The sequence below is a fragment of the Fonsecaea monophora genome (assembly GCF_001642475.1).
Source record: "Fonsecaea monophora strain CBS 269.37 chromosome Unknown Scaff44, whole genome shotgun sequence".
Taxonomy (NCBI): domain Eukaryota; kingdom Fungi; phylum Ascomycota; class Eurotiomycetes; order Chaetothyriales; family Herpotrichiellaceae; genus Fonsecaea; species Fonsecaea monophora.
This window is the reverse complement of record NW_019173975.1, coordinates 497-24,383: the sequence shown is the minus strand read 5'-3', so window position 1 is coordinate 24,383 and position 23,887 is coordinate 497. Positions and strand designations below refer to the sequence as shown.

The following is a 23,887-nucleotide window of genomic DNA, read 5'->3' as shown; positions in this document are numbered from 1 at the left end:
TCACTCTGTCTCCTCCTTCCCCGGATGACTTGAGCCTCCTTCCGTGCATAACTCGTGTGCAGGATATCGATTGTCATCCACACATAAGAACCATGTGTACAAGAGTAACGTAGCGAGGTATGGCCGAGGCGATCGGAAAGTTTTGTTGGTCGTTCGACGAGTAAATATTGCGGGGTCAAAACGACTCGTTAAAACCCGCCCTTGGGACGAGGAGCCAAAGAGCCTGGAAAACCCAAGAGGCACACAAAGCCACGTGAGGAAGTGATTACCGGAAGAAGTCTAAGCCTGGAGAGATTGAAAAGAACTGGGCTGGTCTCTGGTCTGGTGTTACTAAGAGAGTCGAGTGACTTTTGAGAGAGAGAATTATTTCCTTACAGGAGACAAAACAAGGACGAAGGACAAGACAATTCGATCTCGGCCAAAGTCGTAAAAACGCAACAAATCATAATTAATCATCATGGCCATGGCCGGAAACGTCGCCTTCATCACTGGTGGTGGTATGTCACGTGTCGACGTCGTCCATTTCGCTGTCCCCGTTCTCCCGATGACATCTTCCGCTGACGGTCATGGGGTGTCGTAGCTTCTGGTATGGGCCTGGCGGTCACAGAGAAACTGCTCTCAAAAGGCTGGAAAGTCACCATCTTCGACTTCAACGCAAAGACGGGCGCAGAGCTCGCCGAGAAGTTGGGCCCCAATGTCCTCTTCGTCCAGGGCAATGCGGCAATCTACAGTGACCAGGCTAAAGGGTTCTTGAAGACCTGGGAGAAGTGGCAGAGAATAGATTTTGGTGAGTTTGTGCCTCGTCTCCCCTTCTAGATCTCACATCGCTCTCTCAAACTAACTAGATGCTTCCAGTCTTTGCGAATGCGGTACGGTGGCTTTATTACTCGCATTTTCAAAAGGACAGCTTCTAAACGGGTACATTAGGGCGTTGGTGACCGCATCGACTTATTCGCTGATGCACCAGAGACCGAGAATGGTGCTCCTCCTCAGCCAGATATCCTTCCCATCGATGTCTGTCTGAACGGCGTCATCTGGTCGGCATACCTCGCATTCCATTATTTCAAGAAGAACGCTGGCCGGAAAGGCAAGTTGGCCATAACGGCCAGCTTTGCGGGTATCTACGCTGGGCCAGAGGTGCCCTTGTATGCGGCGGCCAAGCACGGAGTAAGAAAGGCCGACTCTGACGATGGAAGGGGGAACAAAAGCTGACACCTCCATGCTCGAACAGGACGTCGCACTCGCCCGCAGCTTGGGCAAGTTGATGAAGAGCCGCGGCGAGAACATCACCGTCAACTGCATCTGCCCGACCGTCGTAGCCACCAATCTGATCTCGGCCGAGTTCGTCCAGGCCATCCCCCCCAACATGATCACGCCCATATCCACCATCGTCCGCGCCATCGAGAAGATCATTGAGGACGACTCGGTCAACGCCTGCGTCTTTGAGACCTGCGGCGAGGATATCATCCCGAGGGAAGAACCAGCCCCAGCCAACAAGGTCGCTGCGTTTTACCTGGGCGCGGATTTCTCGGAAGTTAATGCGAACGAGTTGGAGCTGATCAAGGAGAGAGGCAAGGCCTTGGACGCCATGGCAACTCGATAAAAATAGTCTTTGACAGGGAAAAATCTCTCGACCTTGGAAAGTATGAAGTTGGTAGGGAGCTGTAATGATTTCTCTACCATTAGCTAGCATATCGATCTTGTCGAGACGACATACCTCGGAACCTTTAGAGATTTGATGTGTGCCACTGCTCACTTTTTAGCCTGAAGCGGCCTCCATTGAACCTCATTTTGTTTAAAGACCTACCCCTGTAGATGTCCACATGCCTGACAGGACCAGTACAAGTACACCTCGTGCTTGTAAAGCGGTGGACCCCCACCACACAAGATGGCCAATCACATAGCATCATCTCTGCCCCAAAAATACTCTTTGTAGTTAGCTCCATTCGCGTGAGGCGCGGAACTGGAAATACAACGAGTTAAGGAGTGATGCACTTGTATTCTCCTAGAAATAGCTTGTGAATCTCTCCGGGTCCTTCAAAGCCTACAAGGGTAAAGCCCGTCGCTGCTAGCATGATTTCAATGTGAAGGGCCACTCCTTGCGGAAAAAAACATTGCTGATGGGGTGAGTAGGTACGCAAGTAGTATTTGCGGAGGGAATAAGGGTATTATTACCCTGGGGGGTGTGGCAATGCTTCATTCCCCCGGACTTTGTTCAAACATTTCGCCGCCACCACTAATGCCCCTTTTTACACTCGTGTCATGCTTTGGCCTGTGGATGCAGTTCTTAACGCCCCGTGTGTTGTGGCCGATTGCTCAGGCGCTCGAGGTGACCCCGGATACCAGATGCGGCGACATCGAAGGAAAAAGACCCCGTGTAAATGCCGACTCGACTCTGTAGTTGATGATTATGTATGGTACCTACAAAGACTCGTTAGGGAGCCCATGTATGTGTATGTGTATTGTGTATATGTGTATACCTAGGTATGTGAAACAAGTTGCAGCAGCGTGTGGCTCACGTTTCCTCACTTTGACGAAAATGATTGCTTTCCACAAGTAGGCTACGTAGGTTAATGCTCTCCAAATTTAGATACAAGAAACAAGACAAGGGATTGCTGTATGCCCATCTCAGGATCTGCGTATCAAATATTTGTTCTATTGGTGGGTGAGACGTAAACCCCCTCTTTTTCGCTCGGGGGTTGGCAAGATTTAAAGGAATGGGTCGAGGAAAAACGATCCTGACGGCATCGAAGCGAGGTTACACTGTACAGAATTCACAGCAGAGTCCATCAATCGATCAGGGGATCATGTTTATAGGGAGCCTTGTTTAAAAACATGACCATGGATGGAACTCATGAACTGGATGATATTTAAAACGGGATATATATATGTTAAATGCGATTTAATCAAGGCAGACGTTGTTGCTCATGTGTTAAGATTTTCCACTATCCACCCTTGTCGGCGTCACACATTCACATATGAGCAACACACTACAGCGTCTCGTTCGTTTGCTCATTTCAGGTACTTGTCGCCCAGCTCATCAATCACGACATCAAAAATGGATTTGCCGCAGAACCAGCCGGCCACGGGAGAGCCGGTGAGGCGGTAGGTGTAGTCGACGTCCTCCTCGTCGATCTTCTTTGTCTGGCCCGCGGCGTCGGCGAGCAGCTGGGTGTGGCAGCACCGGTCGAGCGAGACGAACCAGAAGATGGCGGCCTCGATGGTCGAAGCGGCCGTCAGGAGGCCGTGGTTTTGCAGGATGCAGGCCTTTTTGTTGCCAATGGCCTTGACGATGCGCTGTCCTTCCTCCTTGGCCAGCACGACACCCTTGAACGACTCGTACAGCCCGACGTCGTTGTAGAACATGCAGCTGTCCTGGGTGATCATGTCGAGTTTCTTGCCCAGCGCGGCGAACGTGCGCCCGTACATGCTGTGGCAGTGGGCCGCGCAGTTGACGTCCGGGCGCGCCTTGTGGATGGCCGAGTGGATGGTGAAGGCGGCCTGGTTGAGGATGCGGACGGGGCCCCCGTCGACGACTTTACCGTCCTCGTCCACCAGGAGCAGGTCCGACGCCTTGATCAGGCTGAAGGGCACGCCCATGGGGTTCACCCAGAACATGTGCGGGTTGATCGGGTCGCGCAGCGTGATGTGGCCCGCCACGCCCTCCTCGAAGCCATTCTTGCCAAAGATGCGGAACGCCAGCGCTAGCCGGCCCTTGAGGTATTCTCGCTCCTGCAACTTGTCGGTGAATTTGGGGGGGCCGACCCAGCCCTCGACCTGGACGTCGTTTGGGTTCTCTGCCCACTCGTGGCCCTTGGGGACGAGGCGGTTGTGTCCTTCTTCCTCTTTCTTGGCTTTTGTGGCGGTGAAGACGTCTTCCACGTCGACCGTCTCGGTGTATGTCGCGGTTGGGGGAGCCATGTTATTTTTTTCTTTTTGGATATGGTTTGCTGGTTCTTGAGAAAGTAATGGGTGAATTTGTAATGGTAGGAGTAGTGATGGTGATGACAGCGATGATGAGGTTTGCTTTTTTCTGTCAACGTTCTGGCCTCAAGATGGATGGGAAGAGGGGGATCTCACTTGCGGGGTCCTTGAAAATATAGACGACGTTGCCGCTCAACCTCGGAGACGTCTCACTCGGTTTCGGACCCGTCGATGGACGTCTACAGCCCCGAAAATGGGAGTCACGATATGACCCGCGAGTGAAACACTGGCCAGAACGAACGGAAATGGGCCAACAGACCAATAGATCTACGTTGCCATTCTCAGCGATCGGTGGAAATGGCACTCGATGGGAATCTGGTTCGAAGCGGTTGTAGGCGGGCATCCGGTAATCCCATACCTCGGGATGCTCCTACTCGTAATGGTCCTTTATACAATCAGATCGAAGCCAGCCAGTCAGGAGAGGCCTGGCTCGACCAATGGTAGACCGGGGAAACGGCGTACTATCTTACAAATACAAGTATGCGCACAAGCACCATGGAGGGCAGAAGAGACCAAACTTGTGCCGGCAACATTATGATTAAATGGTAGGCTCGACCATGAGTGCTTGTTCATACATGGGCATAAAAAGGAAGCCACAGACACACCATCTGGGTTGCCCATGGGTGCGTGGACCTTCGCTATCTCGATGGTCTCAATCCCAAAAGGGGAAAGAGGAAAATGGGAAACAGAACAAGTGGACCCGGGGAGCCTTGCTCGGCAACTAACTTGGGGATACCAGGGCTAACGACTCGTAACCGACGGGTCCGGCCAAACTCTGATTGCACGGACCATGGGGGCCAAGATGGGACGTTGACGCTAGTAAGTGACGTGCGGAATTGTGGCGATGAATGTCATCATCTTCATCTTTGTCAGAATCATGTGTTGAAACAAAGAAGAGGGGAGAAAGAAAATGGTGGCCAATGCGTAGTCTTGGATTTCACACCCTCTGTCTGTGCAGGTTCTTGCTGCTCGGGTGCTGGTGTCTTGCCGAGCTGTGACAGTAATGGCCATCTATCTACTCGGTACACAGCTACTAGTCGAGGCATTGTGTCTTCTTGGGATTTTGATGGGATTTTGATATAGGCAGCCTCGTCAAACTCTGTCAAATTTCTCCTGGACATATGTTCTAGGTTTTCGTCATGGATGAGTGCGAGTAAGAAGGAATATGTACATACTCTGCGATTTACTTAGTTAGAAAATGCATGTATAATTACAATTGAGGCCGTTATTATTGGTCATGCCAGGTGCAGGAGACGAGGGCTGACTGGGGATTGTACTCTGTACTCGTTATACTATAACCATACCACGTCTCTTTCTTCAAACCAGAAATAGATTCAGATTTCATGTTGCAAGGCTCAAGCAAATCATCATGAGCGAGGTGAACAGAGTGTCGAAATAATATTGTACGAATTCACCCCCCCTCCCTCTTTAGCTTGGGCTGTCGGCGATGGACACACAGTCTAGAGCACTCTGACTGTATAGAATCAATACCCAATGGACAACCGCCCCAAAACCAAACACTTTTAGGGAGCCTATCTGAACCCACGGAGCCTAGTGCTCTCTAATAAGTAACGGTATCTACTCGGTACTGTACACCATCTCCTAGTTGTAGGCTCTTCGACACTCGAGTATTTCCTTTTCTGGATTCCCAGTGAAAGTACATGGATAGCGGGGCCCGAAGGATATCCTCGCTAGGCTAGCAATTTAGGAGATGGGTCCCATAACAGTTGAACCCTCGTTCAGGCGGAATGTTGGTCGGCATGAAGGACCTTGGCTTCACCTTCACCGTGGGCGATGAGATGGGGTTTATCGAGCATGACTGCTTTTTGGCTGTGGAAGGGGGGAAAGAATAGTTAGTGGGCACGTTCCTTTACCGAGAAAGAGGCATGTCAGTAGCTTACTGGGTCAATTTATGGTCGACACTCTTGACAAACGCCGCTGCGATAACGGCGATACCTGTAACACACACACACACACACAAACACAAGACCGGATCAGTATTCTTGATTCCTCGTCCAAGAGTGCTGGGGGAGATGAGGATGAGGGTCAAACCTACCGCCAAAGGCTAGACTGACGAGGTAAACCAGCCTGAAGGCGTCCGAGTGTACCGACTTGAGAGCCTCTGCGCCTGCGTTGATGATTGCCGGGGTAATGTTCGGTATGGCCCCCAGAGCCGCAGTAGAGCCTGTCGTCAATGCAACTGCAAGACCAGGCACATGTTAGTGGGGGGAATTACCAAGGCTGGGGAAGCCGGGGGAAAGGTGAACCCCAGAGGACAGATTGATAGATAGATAGATACGTAGATCACCAAACGTACCGATAAAGGATTCGAGGTTATCTGGGTTCAAGCCCGCCCCGATCGCCGCTTCAGCTACGCGCGGCGCAAGCTCGTCCGAGACCTTGTTGTTCAGGATGCTGCTGTAGATGCCGACGGCGATGGCGCCGCCAAAGGCCAGTGTCGAGCCTCGAATACTGTTCAAAATTGTCAGTCGGACAATGCGAAGAGAGACACGGGACAAACTCACCCTGTGGCAGCACCGATATCCTTGTCCTCAACACCAAACTGGACGAGGAGCACACCGATGACCTGCGCAGCCGAAACCCAAAAGGACGCAAATGCCACCAGCACAATGCCTCGCGCGGGCGTGTTCTCATTCACAGACGCCATGGCGCCGATGAAGGTTGTCTGCAACAATGTGGCGACAAAGAATTGCCAATTGGTCCGTTTGACCACGCCAAACAGGGTTCCGGACACGACGATTCCAACTGTTCTCTATATCAGCCTCGGGGACTTTCAGGATACCCCCACCAAACAGTGGTGCGAGGGAGAGAATGTGTTGCTTACTGGTTGCCGCAAGATTGAAAGCCAGACTGTACCATCCAATGGTCCTGGGCACCTGGGTGAACAAGTACTGCACCTCTGCTCTCACGTCAGTTTCTTGTCATCCGGAGGGGTTTCCTGGACGCGACTTACGCTGGGGCCACAAGATTTGAAGAGATTGCAGCTATGCGATGAAACAAACAAACTGTTTAGCGGACACGTCGGGTGGGAATTGCGAGACTGATCCAACACGTACCGACATTCCTGAAATCAGGATCGCAACCAACGGCAGACTAAAACCCCTCACGTTCTTCATCACGCCCGGAGGGAACAGCTTGGCCAGGTTGTCGGGACTGTAAATCTCCCAGAGCGGGAATGCCACGATGAGGGTGACAGCTGATGAAATCAAAAGTGTCAGTTGCGCCTCTCTTTTCACCAGAGAGATGGCATCTGAAGAGAGACATGTCGCATACCTCCGAGAATCAACGGTGCCAGCACATGTGCGCTGGTCCAGGGATATGGGTTGCCGCCCCAGGAGATACCGAGCAGGAAACACGTCAGGCCACCGCCAAACAAGACCAGCCCGAAAAAGTCCAGCTCTTTGAATTGCTGGAACCTGGTCTTTCCTGGGTGAAGGCCAACAAAGCCAGGGGGCCAGTAAAAGATGGCGATCAACAAGAACGCCCAGCCGTTGGCAATGGCCCCGAGATAGAATGTCCAGCGCCAATTCAAATCCGCAACGATCGCATATGCTATGGACAAAACCCACGGTCAGCAGATGCCGCACGACGATATCAGGCTTCGTTCAACTCACCAATGACGGAGCCAAATGCTGACCCGGGGAGCGCAAACACATTCATAAAGGCGATGGCGCTGCCTCGATGTTTTCGGGGGACAATCTCGTTGGCGGCCGCATACGCGATTTGCTGAATACCACCAGCGACACCCTAGGACAGGTCAGCAAAAGTCGGGTTCGACGTTGGGTCAGATGTTAAGCGCACCATCAAGGCTGTGCCAGCAATAACTTGGTTGACCTTATCGGCTCTGAAAAGGACCCAGTCAGCACCATCTTCTTCCTCCAGATCATCCCCATCACACGAAGGAAAAAGACTAACCGGCTTGCCACAATAGTTCCTGTATTTTCATCTTTAGTCCAAACAACTCTCAAAAGACAGTGTCGCAGGGGACAACTCACCAACTAAACCAAGAAGATTGCCTGCGATGAAGAAGTTCCGGCGACCAAAGATGTCGCTGCAACGACCGGCCACGGTCTGAGTGACCGCGCCACCAACAGTCCAGGCTTGGGCGACCCATGCAATTTGAGTCGAAGGCCCAATGTCGGCGTTGATGGTCAACAGAATGACGACGGGAACGATGAATGACAGGATGCAGGCTTCATAGGTAAAGGCCAACGCCTGAGATATGTGCGTTTAGCATCAAGTCAATCCGACCATGGAGAAACCAACCTACCACAATACCCAGGACGCTTCGCAAGTCCAAGGCCCGATTCTCGTAGGCCTCGATTTCGTTGTCCGGCGAGATGATGGCCGCGTCGTGCTTCTCACTTTCCTTCTCCTTGTCCTCCTCGTGGATAACCTCAGCTTGAGTCATCTTTGTGGGGTCCATGCTCAGAGATTTTGCGGCTCTGAAGGAAGCGACAAGAGCAGGTTGGGGGGCGGCCTTGGGGCAAACGAGACTTGGGAGATGAATATAGATGGGTTTATGAGGTTCGGCGTTGGTGAGCTCTCCCACACCCTCCCCCCCTTTTTATGCGTAATCTCTCGGATGTCAACAATGGAGAGGGTCGATACATGCACGGGGAACCTGAGGGGGTGTGATTCCGGGGTGAGACCAACTGGGGACAAGCCTGGCAGACGCCACAGTGCGAACCTTTTGGACCTTGGCAATTAGGTATTCCTCGTATACATAAGGTTCCTTGACTGGCCGACATGGTCCAGCCTAGAACATCCGCTATTATCAGACACTAATGCAGATATGGTGCAGGGGTGTCTTTTCATCCCATTTCCTCCCCCCCCTTGTATTTGTCATCCGTGCTATCCTGCGCATCCTACTCTCGACGAGGATACTGGAAACATAGTATGTGATCAATCCCAGCTGGACGAGTTCTGTGTCTGGACAAGTCTTCGCGTGTGATTTGGACGTGTGTAGATTCTTGTGAATAAAACAGTCACAGGCTTAGTTTGTCGCGTATTGACCAAGTATGTACCTTGAACCCCCCGCCCCTTCCCCTTCGGCACGTCTGTCGCAAGTGATAGACAAGCTACCCACGTGGAGCTTGGCTGGTCTGCTTCTCCTCGTTGGTGAAAGACACGGCGGCTGAAAGTGTATCTCGCACGAGAGATCGCTTTTTTCTGACCTATTCTCGGTGCAGCCGCAGAACACACTGAATGCTTAATTGATACTCTATTGAAGTTGAGCTTGGAGATCAAAGATCTATTTGCCTGAAGGCCCTCTTTCTGGTCGTTGATTCTGCAAAACGTGTTTTTTTTCCCCCGTGGGGTTTCGTCCACATTCGCGAGGGTCTTTGGGAAGGAATCCCCGTATTGACTTGGAGTCCCAGAATAACCATAAATGCCGGTTCGACTTCGAGTCATTACAATCAGGTGGGGTCAATAATACCCTGACTAGGTTTTGATGTGGATTTCCCTTTACAAAGCCCAACGATTCAGGCAGGCAGGGACGAGGGACTCTTACTCTGTACAAGTCAATGACCAAAACTGGTGGAAAATCGCACCATCCCATAGGCCAAAGCTGCTGTTAGTACCGAAATTGCCGCCCTCAATACTTGGAAGGGAGGCCCCCCCATGAGGGTGAACCCCATAATCGTCTACCTTGAGGACTGGAGTTGTGGGGATCATTCCAGCGCTTCCATCGGGGCCGTTTGGACTCTGATTCGCTCCGCATCCCTCCATTCGACCCAACAGACGAGGCAGACGAGGCTTCGAATCCCCGCAGACTTGGCCTCGTTTCCGACTCGTATCACGCAGCCAGTTCTATTGGCCAGCCTCGGCGACCTCGGGACGAAGCCGGGAATCCCAAGTCCGTCCCGAAAAACTCGATGAGACGCCAGGAAAACAATGCCGGGCCTTTTTTGTGCATTGCCGCGGCTCACAGATCAGATCAACTGACTGGAAAGGCATGGGTGGTATGACGCCAACCACAAGAATCGACTGTTCTGCTGGTCGACGAGTCTACCAAGCGCGAAGTGGCAGCTCTGGACCACCTGATAGGGTTTACCTAGGTAGTTTTTTTTTCATGGTGGTGGCGTGTTCCTAGGTCGTTGTTGACGCCTCCATAGTGCACTGTTTCCCTTTATATGCTGCAAAGCCATTAGATCAAAGAAACATCTTGTCCTCGTCCCATACGTCTTTCTCAGTCTCTATCCTGCCCCGACTTGTGTGCTCTCGGGAACAATACTCGACCATGTCGGACGTCTACCTCCCAGAATTCAACGCTGACAAGCAGCCGACCGTTCTTGACAAGGTGGTCGGTCTCCCAGATGCCCCCATCCACGCAGAGAGACATATCAAGGTCATTTGCATTGGTGCCGGAGCCTCTGGCTTGCTCTTTGCCTACAAATTGCAGCGAAGCTTTTATAACTTCGACTTGACCGTTTACGAGAAGAACGAGGATATTGCCGGGACATGGTATGAAAATCGATAGTGAGTCCACGCAATCCCTCTCTCTCTTCCGTATTGGCATTTTCAAGCATATACTGACATTTTATGCAAGCCCTGGGTATGTCCATCAAATGACAAAAACCAAGTTTTAGCAAAACATGATTGATAGCAGATGGACTAATTGATTTGCCTCCTGTAGATGTGCATGCGATATCCCCGCCCACACCTATGTCTGGTCTTTCGAGCCAAAGACCGACTGGTCGTCAGTCTACGCTGGAAGCTCGGAGATTTACCAGTATTTTGACAACTTCTCGCGCAAGTATGACCTGCGCAAATACTGCAAGATGCAGCACCAGGTCATCGGAGCCACCTGGGACGACGACCGAGGAGTTTATATCGTCAAGGTCAAGGATTTGGCCACGGGCAAGGAGACGATTGACTACTGCAACATTCTTATCAACGCCGGCGGCATCTTGAACGCCTGGAGATACCCGGCCATCCCGGGCCTTAATAAGTACAAGGGCACTTTGTTGCACACGGCCGCCTGGGACAACTCTGTCGACCTCAGCGGCAAGGTCGTCGGCCTCATCGGTAACGGGTGGGTGGACTAAAATCTCTTTCGCATAAAGGAAGTCAAAAAGGCTAACGAGTGATGTTCGTCAGATCGTCTGGGATCCAGGTTCTTCCCACAATCCAGCCTCATGTCGACAAGGTCATTACTTTTATCAGAGAGCCCACTTACGTCTCCCCCGTTCAAGGGCTGAGCCAGCACGTCTACACCGCCGACGAGAAGAAGAAGTTTTCCGAGCAGGAAGGGTCGCTCACCACGTACAGAAAGCAGATTGAACGTGATACCAACAAGCTCTTCAACCTGTTCATCAAGGATACGCCCTCTCAGAAAGAAAACCGAGCTTACATCACCGGCCTGATGAAGGAGAAGATCGCCAATCCTTACCTCGAGGAGAGGTTGATCCCAGAATGGTCTCTCGGATGTAAGGACTCCTCTACTATCTTGGTCGTGACAATACTGACAAGAAGCTACTACAGGCCGAAGATTAACACCTGGTATTGGCTACCTGGAAAGCCTTTCCAAGCCTAATGTTGAAGTTGTCTACGGCGAGATCACAGAGATCACGGAAAAGGGCTGCATCTGCGACAACGGCCAGGAATATCCCGTCGACGTCCTCATCTGTGCCACCGGATTCGACACGTCATTCCGCCCACGATTCCCGGTCATTGGCCCCAACAAGAAGAACCTCCAAGATGTCTGGGGCAAGCAGCCGCACTCATACCTGGGTCTTGCTGCCGCCGAATTCCCCAACTACTTGGTCTTCCTGGGACCGAACTGCCCGATCGGCAACGGACCCGTGTTGATCGCCATCGAAGCCCAGGCAGACTGGATGATGAGCGTGATCGACCGCTACCAGACCACCAACATCCACTCCTTCTCGCCCAAGCAGGAGGCCATTGACGACTTTATCGAGTACAAGGACAAGTTCATGCAAAAGACCATCTGGTCCGAGCCCTGCCGCAGCTGGTACAAGGGCGCCGAGATTGACGCTCCCATCACGGCCCTCTGGCCCGGCTCGACCCTGCACTACCTGGAGGCCCTCAACCAGGTCCGGTGGGAAGACTTCAACGTCCGGTACAACGGCAACCGCTTCGCCTGGCTCGGCAACGGTTACAGCCAGACGGAACTGGACCCCTTGGCCGACACGGCCTACTATATCCGCGAAAAGGACGACAGCCCCCCGGCATCGACGCGCGCCAAACGGGAGGCTCTGACGAGAACGGGCGAGGTCGGATCGACGGCCCCTCGAAGAGTCGGTGCACCTCAACAGCAGTCCCATCTGTAAACGGTCTGAGAAGGGAAAAGATTTATGAGGGTGGAAAGGGGGAGGGGGAGGTGGTGACCTTGGGGGGTCAAATCTTCTGTCGTCTTTGGGAACATTTTCAGACATTTGTCTTTCTTCTTGAGACGGACTACGAAGTATAGTCACAAGTACAGTATATAGTTGAAGCGAGGCTTATGAGTAACCCGACGAGACGAGATATTAGAACGAGTGTCAATCGTTTTTACCTGTGTTTTTCTTGTAATAATTTCCATCAAAACGTATGCATCACAATGTTGTAGAACCTTGCGCGCGCGAGCATCGGCAATCATGAAACGTTCTTGACCATCTTCGAGCGAGAGAACACACTGACTCGCTCCTTCTACAGAGTTACTCTTTTCGGCCTCTTGCGATCTACAAGTATTATGACTTGCACCTGCCGAGTAATGAACAGTCAGCCCACTCAGGTGAGTGCAACTGCCCACTTTCCTCCTCCGGCGGACCAGGTCTCTGACTCGTCGCCCTTGCCAGAAACAAGGACAAACACTCACGGATATGCAAGGATAGACGAGGACCCATGCTTATCAACTTATCCATGATTGTGCCATGTTATCCATCATTCGTTTTCCTCTGCCGAGGCACCCTTTGCCCACCCACCCATCGTCCCATGCCGAGGCATGCTGAAGCCTCATCGAAAACAGTGCTCGAAGAGTGTGTGTCAGGAGTGCGGTCGGTGTCTTGCCCACGGCGCGCGATGCGTCACACGTTTATTTCTTGCCCCGATGGAGGCCTGCCACTAGTTCCATACGAGTAGTTACACGTCCCTAGCAAAGAGAGAAAAAATAAAATGGTTCCCCTCCAATCCTGATCTGCGTGATTGGGTGGTTGGTTGTACTCGTAAATGATGCATTGTTGTCGGAGTGCCTGTGCCTTTGCTTGTTTTTGACTCTCAATCGCTGTGGGATTTTGTTACTCGGGACACGGAAAGAGCTGCAGTGTAGACCTGTCTGTCTGTCTGTTTGTCGATCAGGAGTCAAAATGACTATTTTCCAATCATCACAGCCTCCCATCAAAGGTGCGTTCAGGGAAATGAAGTCCGGCTTCACCTACCTCAAAGCTCTTGTACAGAGACAAAAGGCCCTAACCAACCCCTCTTGAACTTGGTCCAGTTCCCAACAATGCACCAGTTTGGACTTGGTTATTCGAGGGCGAGGAGAGTCCGCTACGCAGATCCCCCCCGGAAGCTGTGAATGGCTTCTCGGACGCCGCGACGGGAGAGGTACGTGATCACCTCAGAAGACAGAACCAGGGACGATTCTTTGCTCGTGGAGATGGGACTGACGCCCAAGTGATGGAATAGCACATCAGTTTCAAAGACCTCAAAGAGCTGAGCACGTACGTGTCGACCGCCCTGGTGCAGAAATATGGCCTTCGACAGGGCGAATGTGTCTGCCTCTTCAGCCCCAACACCATCTGGTATCCCTGTGCCCTCTTTAGCGTCCTGCGCTCCGGCGGCATCGTGGCCGGCGCATCCCCCGCGTACAATGTCGAAGAGATGGCATACGCGCTTCGACTCTCAAAGGCAAAGCTCATATTCACGGTGCCTGGCTCTCTGAACGTTGCTGCGGCAGCCGCCAAAGCTGTCGGAATCACCCCGGATCGGATCCTGATGCTCCACGGCGAGGTGGACGGTCATGTATCGCTCTCCCAGCTCATCGACATCGGCCGGTCGCAGGGCCCGCAGCGACAGAAGGTACCCTTTACGATCCCTCGCGGCCGGCAGAACAAGGACGTCTGCGCGTTTCTGTCCTTCAGCAGTGGTACGACGGGCCTCCCCAAGGCGGTTGCGATCTCGCACAGCAACATCATCGCCCAGTGTCTGCAGATGAGACAGGCGGGAGCCAAGATCGACCGCATGATTGCAGTTCTCCCCTTGTTCCACATCACTGGGCTGGTTCACCAGATGCACCTCCCCATCGTGCTGAACGCCAACGTCCACATGCTTCCGAGCTTCTCGATGGAGTTGATGCTGAAGGTCGTGCAGGAGTACCGGCTACAGGAGCTAATGCTGGTGCCACCGATCCTGGTGCGCCTGGTCCACGACAAGTCGATTGAGAACTACGACCTCAGCTCGATCCGGTATTTCACGTCCGGGGCCGCGCCTTTGTCGGCTGAGATCATCGCGCGTCTCCAGAAACTGTTCCCCAACGCCGGGCTCAAACACGGATACGGCATGACCGAGTCGGGCGGCTGCATCACCGTCACCACGCCGGACAAGTACGACTTCAAGAACGCGACCAAAGCCGGCACTCTCCTCGCCTCGACCGAGATCAAGGTCGTCGATCCCGAGAGCGGAGCAGAGCTGGGACCAAACACACCCGGCGAGATCTGGGCCCGGGGGCCGCAAATCACCATGGGCTACCTGGACAACCAGAAGGCGACCGACGAGACGTTTGACAAGGACGGCTTCCTCCACTCGGGTGACATCGGGTACATTGACGACGAAGGATTTTTGACCATCACGGACCGGCTCAAGGAGCTGATCAAGGTCAACGGCATTAGCGTCGCCCCTGCCGAGCTGGAAGATTTACTTCTCGGCCACGCTGATGTGGTAGATGCCGCCGTCATTGGCATCCTTGACGCCACGTCCGGGGAGAAACCCAAGGCCTATGTCGTCATGCGCAGTGGGCTGACCGGTTCGCCGGAGAGTGTGGCCAAGGACCTGATCAAGCTGGCGCAGGAAAGGAAGGTGCGCCACAAATGGATCAGCGAGGTCGAGGTCATCGAGGCCATCCCCAAGGCTCCGTCGGGCAAGATCCTGCGCCGGGTGCTCCGGGACCAGCACAAGGCCGGGAAGAGGGGACTGGTGGTGCTGCGCGAAGCCGGTCCCCGGGCCAAGATTTGAGTCTTTTCCTATTGTTTCTGCGATTTATAGAGAGAGCATTCATTGGGACCAACGGGTGGCAAGAGGGAAAGAGGGCGTCTCTCTGTCTCACTATCTCAAGTCATTCAATGACATATACATGTATAAGAAATACATATCGATCGTATCATCATGTGCCGTGCACGTACTTGTTTCTGTATCCCGTACGTGTGTATGGTGTCTCTCCTGCTTTGAAGACTGGGATGCATTGAAATCTGTGAGTATATTTTTTCCCGCCCTGACCGGAGAGGGAGAACAGGGACTTTCGAGGTCAGAATCTCTCGACACGAGGGACTTTCATTTCCTTTCCAATCCCTGGACCTGAGCGTGCGCCTTGAGCGTTAAAGATACATTACTGAAGAAGCAGCAAATGGGTAATTATATCTCCGGTACCGTAGTTTGCTATTTTTGGCAGGCGGACGGAAGAAGTAATAAGGCCCACCACCACGTATTACCGTGATCTCCGCTTAACGTCTGACGCCTCCTCCACTGCAATTCAATAGATCGTTTTCCCCTTCAGTATGCTACAAATTCATAGCATTAAAGAAATACTTTTCATACTCTGGAAACAATGGCAAGGATACTTGTCACGGATGCGGAAGGCCTGGTAGGGAAATATGTGGTGTCGGAACTTGTTTCCAAGCGGTGCGCTCAAGATACCACCGCAACATTGCCAGGGTTGGCTGGCATGATTATCCGTGCTGGATATCACAGCAAAGAGGCTCTTGAAGCCGCCATCGCGAGTAACACCCATCCGGAAATTGTGGAGCCGGTGATGGTGGACTGGAAAGACGAAACCACCTTTCTCGATGCGCTGAGGGACGTACGCAGCTTGTTTCTGCTGACACCGTTTACGTCGGCGAAGCTCTCTCAGTGCCGCACGTGGATCGATGCAGCAGCCAAGGCCAAGGCCGTGACTCACGAGGCTGAGAATAAACTGCACGTCGTCTATGCGGGCGTGCATTGCGACGACAGAGACGAGGCGGATCGCGTACCACACGAGACGTGGCATCTGCAGGCCGAAAAAGCAATCTCGGAAGCGACGCACGTCTTCGCCTCCTCAACCTTCCTCCGCATCAACTTTGATGGCTACAACGGGACGCTGCGGCCAGGGGAAATCGCATACTTCCTCCCGGCGGACAAGAAGTATGGCTGGATTGCCCGCGAAGACATAGCCGCCGTGGCCGCCGTCTCGCTGCTCGAGCCGTCAAAGCACGCGGGTCGGACCTATCCGCTCGCGACGGAGAAGTTGAGTCTGGTAGACATGGCAGATATTGCAAGAGACATGTGTTGCTTCGACGTGAGGGCGCGTCGTTTGTCGAGCGACGAGTTTGCGCGCATGGCTCTCAGTCCGCTGGCGAACCCGGACGGCGACCCGGGCTATGTCGATTACATAAAGTCGGTTGCACAGATGTTCCAGGGACTAGAAAAGGGCCAATATCCGAGTCACACCGAGGTCTTTCCGGAGGTGATTCGGGAGGTTTGTGGACGAGAGCCCATCTCCTTCAGGGCATGGTTGACTCGGTCTCCGTTCCGGGCGAAGTTGGAGTCTTCTTGGGTCAAAAACAACCCCATATGAAATGGCGACACGGATGCTGGGGGCGTATTAAATATATATATCAGGCATGCAAGTAGCCATATATGTACACATGTACCTCCGTAGTACGCAGTACGAGGTACGCAGTATGTAGTATAGAGTATAGGGATGGAGTATTAGGTATATAGTTATGACATATAACATATAACAATGACCCCAGCAATCGTCACCGCTCAGAGTCACCAGGATCAAAAATCACCGGCAGAAATTACATTGCGTTCTACTGCGCAAACATGCCCAGCCGCCTCGTCGCGGCCTCGAGGAAGGAGATGGCGCTCTGCGCGCCCGCGTTGTCCTCGCGCAGGCTCTCGAGCAGCTTCAGGCACTGGCGCAGCTGGTGCAGGCACGGGGCGCGCACCTCGTAGCTGGGCGACTGCAGGCCCGAGACGTGCGTGAAGCCCGCGACCACGATGTACGAGACGCTGGTCGACGGGAGGAGCGGGATCAGGCCGCGCACCACGAGTCGTTGGGCCACCGTCGTGATTGCGCACGCGGCCTGCGCGGAGATGGTGCGGAAGTTGAGTATCTTGTCCCCCGGGGAGGAGGTTGGGCCGGGGGCGAGAGGCGTTGTTGTCGTGGGGTTGGTAGAGGTAGAGGTAGATGAGGAGGACGAGGAGGAAGACAGGTTGGTGGTAGTGTTAGTGGCAGTGGTGGAAGAAGAAGAAGACGAGGACGATGCAGCTGTGCCCCCAGGATTGCGCGGGAACATCTGCGGCGCATACAGGATCGACAGCACCGTGCAGAAGAACATGTGGAACAGGCTGATGTGGACGTCGACGGCGTCGTCGCCGGCCGAGCGCGCCGGGTTCTGCGCCTCGTGCGGCAGCTGCGCCAGCATCGCCCCCAGCTCGTCCTCCTGCCACTTCATCTTGTGCTGGTCGACGTCCTCGCCGCGCGGGATCAGGTAGCTGCGCTTGTTGGGGTCGTCGGCGTCGCACCCGTGGCTCGACGTCTGGTACTGCAGCCCCAGGATGTTCTCGAAGCACGCCGACAGCTTGCACATGTTGACGCACATGACGGCCAGAAGGCGCTGCTTGTTGGTGTCGCGCAGCAGACTGCGCTCGTCCCCCGGCCACCGCACCGTGGGCGGCAGCAGGACGATCTCAAAGTCGTCCTCGCTCAGCACCGGCACCGTCGCCCCGTCGTTGGGCGCCTTGCACGGGATGTGCACCGACAGCGTCACCTGCTGGGCCAGCATGAACACGCACCACCACAGCCGCTTGCGCAGCCGCTTCGACGTCGCCGAGTCCGAGCCGGGCCCCGTGTCGATGGTCATCGGGTCATAGTGCAGGTTGATCGAGTAGGCCGTCGAGATGGCCATGTCGATCCACCGCCAGTTGTCCTTGTACATGGCCCCCGACGTGCAATAGGCCATCAGGAGCAAGGACTGGATGGTGACGATCTTGTCGCTGTCAAAGTTGTACTTGCAGAGTAACTAGACATGAAACGTCAGGATCCGGTACGACCGTTTACGAGCATCCTCCCCATGCTTCCTCTTCCGGTTTTCCGGAATGTTTGTTCAAACTCACCTTGACTTTCTCGACAAATTCCTTGGTGGCTTCCGACCTTGACGAGTATCCCGCATCGAGCAAATACTCTATATCCACAAACGCCGTGCCCGCGAGCATGAGCGCTTGAAAAAGCGTCAGGCTCAATTGACCCGTCGATGCATCGCCCGAGGCTACGGTGCTTGCCAGCTCATGCACATTGACGAGCGGGAGGAAGGGATAGACATGCTCGATGAAGGCGTTGAGGAGTTCTTCTCGGAGCTGCGTCGACGGGATCTGCAGCGCCCCTTGCGAGGTCAGATAGGCCAGGTCCGTGGCAGAGATGCAGTTGAGAGGAGGCTTGATGAAGCCCGGCACGGCGGCCAAGTCGACGATCGACTCTCCCAGCGACGGTCTCGAAGGGCGGGAGCTCTGCGAGGGAGACTTGTACCAGTCGCTCGTGGGCGGCTGTCGAGGTTCTTGCGCTGTGGTTCCTGCTACAATCACGCCAGCGTTTGTTAGCTCATCTGCTTGTTACTGCAAGGTGATTCACGACGTACCAGCCAGCCCGCAGGCATATTGGTACAGGCGACTGCGAGCATTGCGAGGCTGGCCCGTGAGCCCGTCGATGTCCCCCCTTCCATTGTTGTGCTCTCCGTTTGGCTCCGCTGCCTCTAGAGGTTTCGGCTTGGTAAAGCCATTCCCACTGGTGGAAGTCAGTCGAACCTGGAGAGAGAGAGAGAGGAACCTTTCTGGGGAACACAAGGAAGGCCACCTCACGCTTTGTTCCCGATTCTATCCGGGATAATACAATCCACCCGATCCAATTTACAATTTGTGCATGGTGCCCCCGTGTATACAAAGTCGCACCGGACCTTGCGTGCTCTGCACGACCGACAGGCCTTGGACGCGCGCTTTGCTGTCTTGTTCCGGGGCTGGCGTGGTTTGGGGGTGTCCTCGGCACAGGGCACAGGTTGCGGGACTGACGAAGTCTCGGCAAATTCAAAGAAATCTAGCAAGTTGTCCGCGGACATGTTTTGTCATACGATAAGAGAGAGGGGGGCGGCCCTTGCTTCGGAACTGGAGGGGGGGAGTTGTCTTTCTCTTGCTAGCCTGCTTTGTGAGGTTCTGGGGGAGAGTAGGAAAGGGTCGAAATTAATAGAGGGGACCGTGGGCCGAGTCTGTTTCTGTTACGACTCGTTACCGGCTCTCCCCCACATTTGGCAAAATTGAAGGTGGTTGTGGAGTACTGATTTCTGAGATGGGGGAGCACGGGAGGCAGAATTTGTACCGATCTGGTTAGTCCATGTTTGATTAGGTAATTTTTAGTGGAGCGACAACCCGCTGATATAGAAAGGGCTAAAACAATACAAGGAGAGAGAGACTGCGTCTCCCTCGCACCATTCACTACACGCTCCCTCTCGACGACCCGTGAGCTATTGCCAAAATACTCTGTCTGCCATGGCCATCATCTCGCATCCCAACCATGTCGCGGTCTCGGTACCGGATGCTGCCAAAGCGGCCGAGTTCTACACCCAAGTCTTGGGCCTCAAGGTCCTGGTGCCAGATAACACTATGAATGCCGAAGATGCTGGTGGCGTGCCTCGGAAAAGTGTGTGACCCTCGTGATCGGTATGTTGAAGTTGTCTGGACCCTGGAACCTAACACCGCCCAGTTTATGGCAAGGAGCTGCAGCGAGTTCGGTCAATTATCCTCACTGCTTCAAACGGGATCGGCTTCGAAATCTTCGAATTCGTTGCACCAAAATATAATGGGCCACAGCAAAGACCCGAATGGGGCCCAGACAGTTACACGCGAGGCGGCTTCTTCCACGTCGGGTTTGTCGTTGCAGACATCGACGAGACGGTGGCGGCGTGCGAGAGGTTGGGAGGCAAGCTGGTGGGCGAAAAGGTCCATCCGGTGCCTGGGGAGGCTGCCCTCTACATGCAGGACCCATGGGGAAACATTATTGAGCTCATGACTTGTGGATTTGATCAGATGTTCTCCCAGGTGATTAGCGCGGGTAGATTTAACAACTCGCGGACTTAAAAGTGTACCGTCACCACTGTACGTCAACTATAGATGACCCGTTCAGCGCTGAGGTCTGTCCACTGCGATCCAATGCCAGCAGTCCCCCTAGAAATCCCAATCCCTTGCACCATTGTCCGCTTGAATTGAATATACAATTTTGATACAACAAACGTTGGCTAAGCAACAGCCATGTGTGGAAGGCATATAATCATAGTCTCAGCGTCGGATCGGTCAACGATGTTGCACAATCAAAGTCGAACATATCGTCTAGGAAATTGAGATCGCGAAACCCACCCAGTGTACCTCCGGGGGACATGGGCATTCGATGATCATCGGCCATGGGCGCGAGCTCTTGTGAGAAAAAATCAAAAAATGGATCTGTGGATCCGAGATCGGGCAGTTGCGCTGCGGCGAGATGGTCGTTTTCGGGCACGACTTGAGTCTTTGGCTGCAGTGCATTGTTCATGACCGGAGACACCTGGTGAAATAGCACGTAAGCTTCCACAGTCATCCCTGTGGTTGTAATGAGGACTTACCTGCGGATAGAGCGGACCCGAGTTGCAAGGCTGCTCTTGTGGAAAATCATGCGGTTGATGACCGGGGGTTGAATCGGCATCACTTCCGACGTACGGAGCAAAGCATTGCTCCTCGGCGGTGGAGATGGCTAGGTCTGCGAACTCGGGACACGAGCGCCGGAAGGCAGGTAATACTGTGAAGCTGGACGGATCACAGACAATGGACTTCAGGGAGGGCTCCATTTCAAAATCAGACATATCCGACTTGAGCGTCAACAGCTGGTGTGGGCGGAGGCCGTGAGCGTTGATTCGCATGTTCCGGGTCAGAGCCCAGATGAGCCTCTCTTCGTCGTATTTCGGGAACCCGACAATTAGCCGGTCACGCAGTTCAGGCCTGTTCAGTATCAGTAATCAGGTCACTATCCCATCACGCATAGCCGCAATGACATCCGCCAATCAACCGGTATCTGCAACTCACCATACGATTCCATCCACGAAGCAGGAGTGCTGGAGGAGAAGCTGGGATTTGGTCGGACGCTGCCATCGAGGGAACTGCGACCAGTTTTCGATTGTCGGAAAGATGAGAAACTGTAAAGGCTGATGAGTCACGAATCTTGCACGGCCCATCTGAGGTCATGACCTACCAGGTAGTATCTGTAAATGGTCCAAAAAATTGCCACAAACTCTATGTCGGAAAAGAATCTGTCCCTGAATCGATACATTCCCCGGAATGCACACAGGGCGGCAGCACGGTGATGACGGCTTCGTTCGCTGAGATTGGGGAGAAGATCTTCATCCGATGTTGCTCGGGATGATGGAGAGGGCCACGGATGCCCGTAGACGAGTGCGGCGTAAATATCCTGCATCAACGTTTTGGACCTCACGGTTCGATCTATTTCTTCTGCAGGGGAAACCGTCAGCGAGCCCGTACCAGACAAAAAGCGGGTGGCGGATGGCTGTACTCACCAACTGTGGACTGGAACGTGTAGTTGGAGTAGTCGATGAGGAGTTGTATGTTGTTGTTGCCGTAGCCGTGCTGGATTTTCCAAGCCATGAAAGATTCGAGGAAGTCATTCACGGATATATCGTCTCCGATGTCTTTGGTCTGAAACCCTGTATCCTTGGCCACCTGGAAAAACATGGAGGTCCTCGTCATGAACCAGGGTACATCTTCGTGCAGGACTTTGGAGGTGGTCACTGAGGTAGCTGAGGGAGAGGAATAGTCCGATGGCGGGGGAAAGTTGTCTGTGCCGCGCATCGGACTGCCCCCCAGCATCGATGAAGGAGGGGTTCTGGCAGAGGTGGACATGGTGGCTTGATCCGATCGATCGTGGGCACCGTGCATCAGCACAATGGCATCAAGCCTGGACTGTTGCCATGCAATCTGGTTTTTGTAACGGTTGTTCTCCTCCATCAGCTTTTTCAGGACTTCGAGCTGGTCACTTCTTGCGAGGAGGCGCAGGTAGCCCAGTTCGGCCTCGCTCTCCTTGAACTGACTTCGATAATTTCGTTGGTTGATTCTATCCAGCCTCCTCTTCCTTTCCAACTGCTTCTCCGTGAGCCTCTCCTTCCACTTTGAGTGCATGTTGGCCATGGTTGGTGATGAGCTGAGGGACAATTGAGAGGGGTTGGGTTGTTGAAGGAGAATTGATCTCGAGAGTATGGAGTATGTGAGAGAGAGAGAGAGAGAGAGTGTGTGTGTGTGTATGTGTTTTGTAGACGTGGGGTGGATGGTTCTTGGTGTTGACGGGAGACATCTGGGGAAATTTCTGAAAAATATGCTAGGCGACATGTGAGGATATCGATTTCATGTTCCGGACCACGCACGGGACAGGTGATCCTGGTGACGCCCCGCGTTCCCCGGGGCATGGCGATGCGGGACTGGGGCTGCGCAAGCGTGAAGGATTTGATTTGTCACACGGGGGACGGATGAAGGGGAGTGGAAGCGGCACTTGACCCGAAGTGAGAAGGAGAGTAGAGGTGGCGGTCTGAGCAGGGGACGAGCACCACGATCAGGGTTCCCTGCGACCCAGCAGCCTGGGCCCTGGGCCCTGGGCCCTGCGTCCAAGTGGTCTGCCACCTTCCGACAGCCACCAGAGGGTTCCTCTGAAAGGGGTGACCACCAGTACCCATAAGTACAAGCACATGTATAATTTCAGGCACTGGCCCCCCTCTCTTTCCCCTCTCCTTCAGCTTCTTCTAGAGGTCAGTGGTCACTCTTCAAAGGTAAGTTACCTACATAGTCACACTAGCTAAGAGTTCCACGAGCGACAAGGATCGTACAAAGAACTAACAAGACGCCACCCATTATCGAGGACAATCGAGGACCATTGAGCAACCTTTGAGTCTAACCCAGGTCGTGATGGCTCCTCTCCATTTTTGTCCAGCTGAGGTTGTTCTGTGTTTTGGTCCGGGCAGAACAGGGTACAAGTACACAGCAGTGTGGAAGGCTCTGACCATGCACAAAGGTCACTCGACTCTAAGCTTGGAAGCAAACTTCAAAACTTCAAACTCCAGCAAAACCCCAGCAAACATCTGGGTGTGTGTCTTGAGGCTACTGAGTCACCTAGAGCGGAGACCCCGGTTGAGAAGGTCCAATGCCCAAGGCCTATTGAGAAAGACACCCATGCAGTTGCTCCCTGATCTCCAAGACATAAGTTTGTGAGGGGTAAGGAACAGGGAGCACGATGCACCTGACTCCCTTTTTTGTTAGGCGTTACGGGGGACTAAGTGGGTTGCGGCCTACTGTTTGTGTTTATCTTTGGGGCTAGTGAGGCTGCACTTACTGGTACCTGTTACCCCCCAGTCTGGCTCTCCGGCTCCCTGGGCTTTGGCTCTTGTGCTGCCCAACTGTCGCCCTTACGACCTTCCCCTTCGTACGTAGTTGTACTTGTACTTTGCCCAACTGTGAACAAGTCACAGGTTCCACGTCCCGCCGAGGCAGAAAGTCGCTGCCTTGGCACCAATTCGCCCACTTGAATCGTCGCCACTTCAATCTTCCCACTCTTTTGTACCTCAGGTGTCGTTTGTCTTTTGTCTTTTGTCTTTTACAAATC

At 53.6% G+C, this 23,887-nt stretch overlaps 9 protein-coding genes across 9 annotated transcripts; 5 read left to right on the top strand and 4 right to left on the bottom strand.

Moving 5' to 3' along the window:
* Positions 1-457: 457 nt before the first annotated feature.
* On the top strand, positions 458-1,603 carry AYO21_06358 (hypothetical protein; the record flags this gene model as incomplete). The annotated part of the gene is made up of 5 exons (XM_022656318.1): positions 458-497; positions 581-787; positions 856-869; positions 928-1,167; positions 1,232-1,603. The coding sequence occupies 5 exons, from the start codon at positions 458-460 to the stop codon at positions 1,601-1,603; spliced, it is 873 nt and encodes a 290-aa protein (XP_022511294.1).
* A 1,409-nt stretch (positions 1,604-3,012) lies between these two features.
* AYO21_06357 (hypothetical protein) lies at positions 3,013-3,921 on the bottom strand (the record flags this gene model as incomplete). The annotated part of the gene is made up of 1 exon (XM_022656317.1): positions 3,013-3,921. The coding sequence occupies one exon, from the start codon at positions 3,919-3,921 to the stop codon at positions 3,013-3,015; it is 909 nt and encodes a 302-aa protein (XP_022511293.1).
* Positions 3,922-5,881: 1,960 nt separating this feature from the next.
* On the bottom strand, positions 5,882-8,416 carry AYO21_06356 (hypothetical protein; the record flags this gene model as incomplete). The annotated part of the gene is made up of 13 exons (XM_022656316.1): positions 5,882-5,940; positions 6,041-6,184; positions 6,302-6,456; positions 6,510-6,750; positions 6,830-6,904; positions 6,959-6,989; positions 7,062-7,201; positions 7,279-7,557; positions 7,620-7,752; positions 7,807-7,849; positions 7,921-7,939; positions 8,001-8,220; positions 8,276-8,416. The coding sequence occupies 13 exons, from the start codon at positions 8,414-8,416 to the stop codon at positions 5,882-5,884; spliced, it is 1,680 nt and encodes a 559-aa protein (XP_022511292.1).
* A 1,833-nt stretch (positions 8,417-10,249) lies between these two features.
* AYO21_06355 (hypothetical protein) lies at positions 10,250-12,302 on the top strand (the record flags this gene model as incomplete). The annotated part of the gene is made up of 5 exons (XM_022656315.1): positions 10,250-10,488; positions 10,559-10,564; positions 10,646-11,044; positions 11,110-11,438; positions 11,494-12,302. 5 exons carry the CDS (start codon positions 10,250-10,252, stop codon positions 12,300-12,302), a joined length of 1,782 nt encoding a protein of 593 aa, XP_022511291.1.
* A 1,014-nt stretch (positions 12,303-13,316) lies between these two features.
* On the top strand, positions 13,317-15,183 carry AYO21_06354 (hypothetical protein; the record flags this gene model as incomplete). The annotated part of the gene is made up of 3 exons (XM_022656314.1): positions 13,317-13,353; positions 13,448-13,557; positions 13,639-15,183. 3 exons carry the CDS (start codon positions 13,317-13,319, stop codon positions 15,181-15,183), a joined length of 1,692 nt encoding a protein of 563 aa, XP_022511290.1.
* A 589-nt stretch (positions 15,184-15,772) lies between these two features.
* Positions 15,773-16,780, top strand: AYO21_06353 (hypothetical protein; the record flags this gene model as incomplete). Its single annotated transcript, XM_022656313.1, has 1 exon — positions 15,773-16,780. The coding sequence occupies one exon, from the start codon at positions 15,773-15,775 to the stop codon at positions 16,778-16,780; it is 1,008 nt and encodes a 335-aa protein (XP_022511289.1).
* Positions 16,781-17,018: 238 nt separating this feature from the next.
* On the bottom strand, positions 17,019-19,319 carry AYO21_06352 (hypothetical protein; the record flags this gene model as incomplete). Its single annotated transcript, XM_022656312.1, has 4 exons — positions 17,019-18,233; positions 18,328-18,782; positions 18,846-18,991; positions 19,066-19,319. The coding sequence occupies 4 exons, from the start codon at positions 19,317-19,319 to the stop codon at positions 17,019-17,021; spliced, it is 2,070 nt and encodes a 689-aa protein (XP_022511288.1).
* Positions 19,320-19,746: 427 nt separating this feature from the next.
* On the top strand, positions 19,747-20,334 carry AYO21_06351 (hypothetical protein; the record flags this gene model as incomplete). The annotated part of the gene is made up of 2 exons (XM_022656311.1): positions 19,747-19,897; positions 19,961-20,334. 2 exons carry the CDS (start codon positions 19,747-19,749, stop codon positions 20,332-20,334), a joined length of 525 nt encoding a protein of 174 aa, XP_022511287.1.
* A 190-nt stretch (positions 20,335-20,524) lies between these two features.
* Positions 20,525-22,425, bottom strand: AYO21_06350 (hypothetical protein; the record flags this gene model as incomplete). The annotated part of the gene is made up of 5 exons (XM_022656310.1): positions 20,525-20,794; positions 20,853-21,225; positions 21,310-21,419; positions 21,476-21,732; positions 21,798-22,425. 5 exons carry the CDS (start codon positions 22,423-22,425, stop codon positions 20,525-20,527), a joined length of 1,638 nt encoding a protein of 545 aa, XP_022511286.1.
* Positions 22,426-23,887: the final 1,462 nt, after the last annotated feature.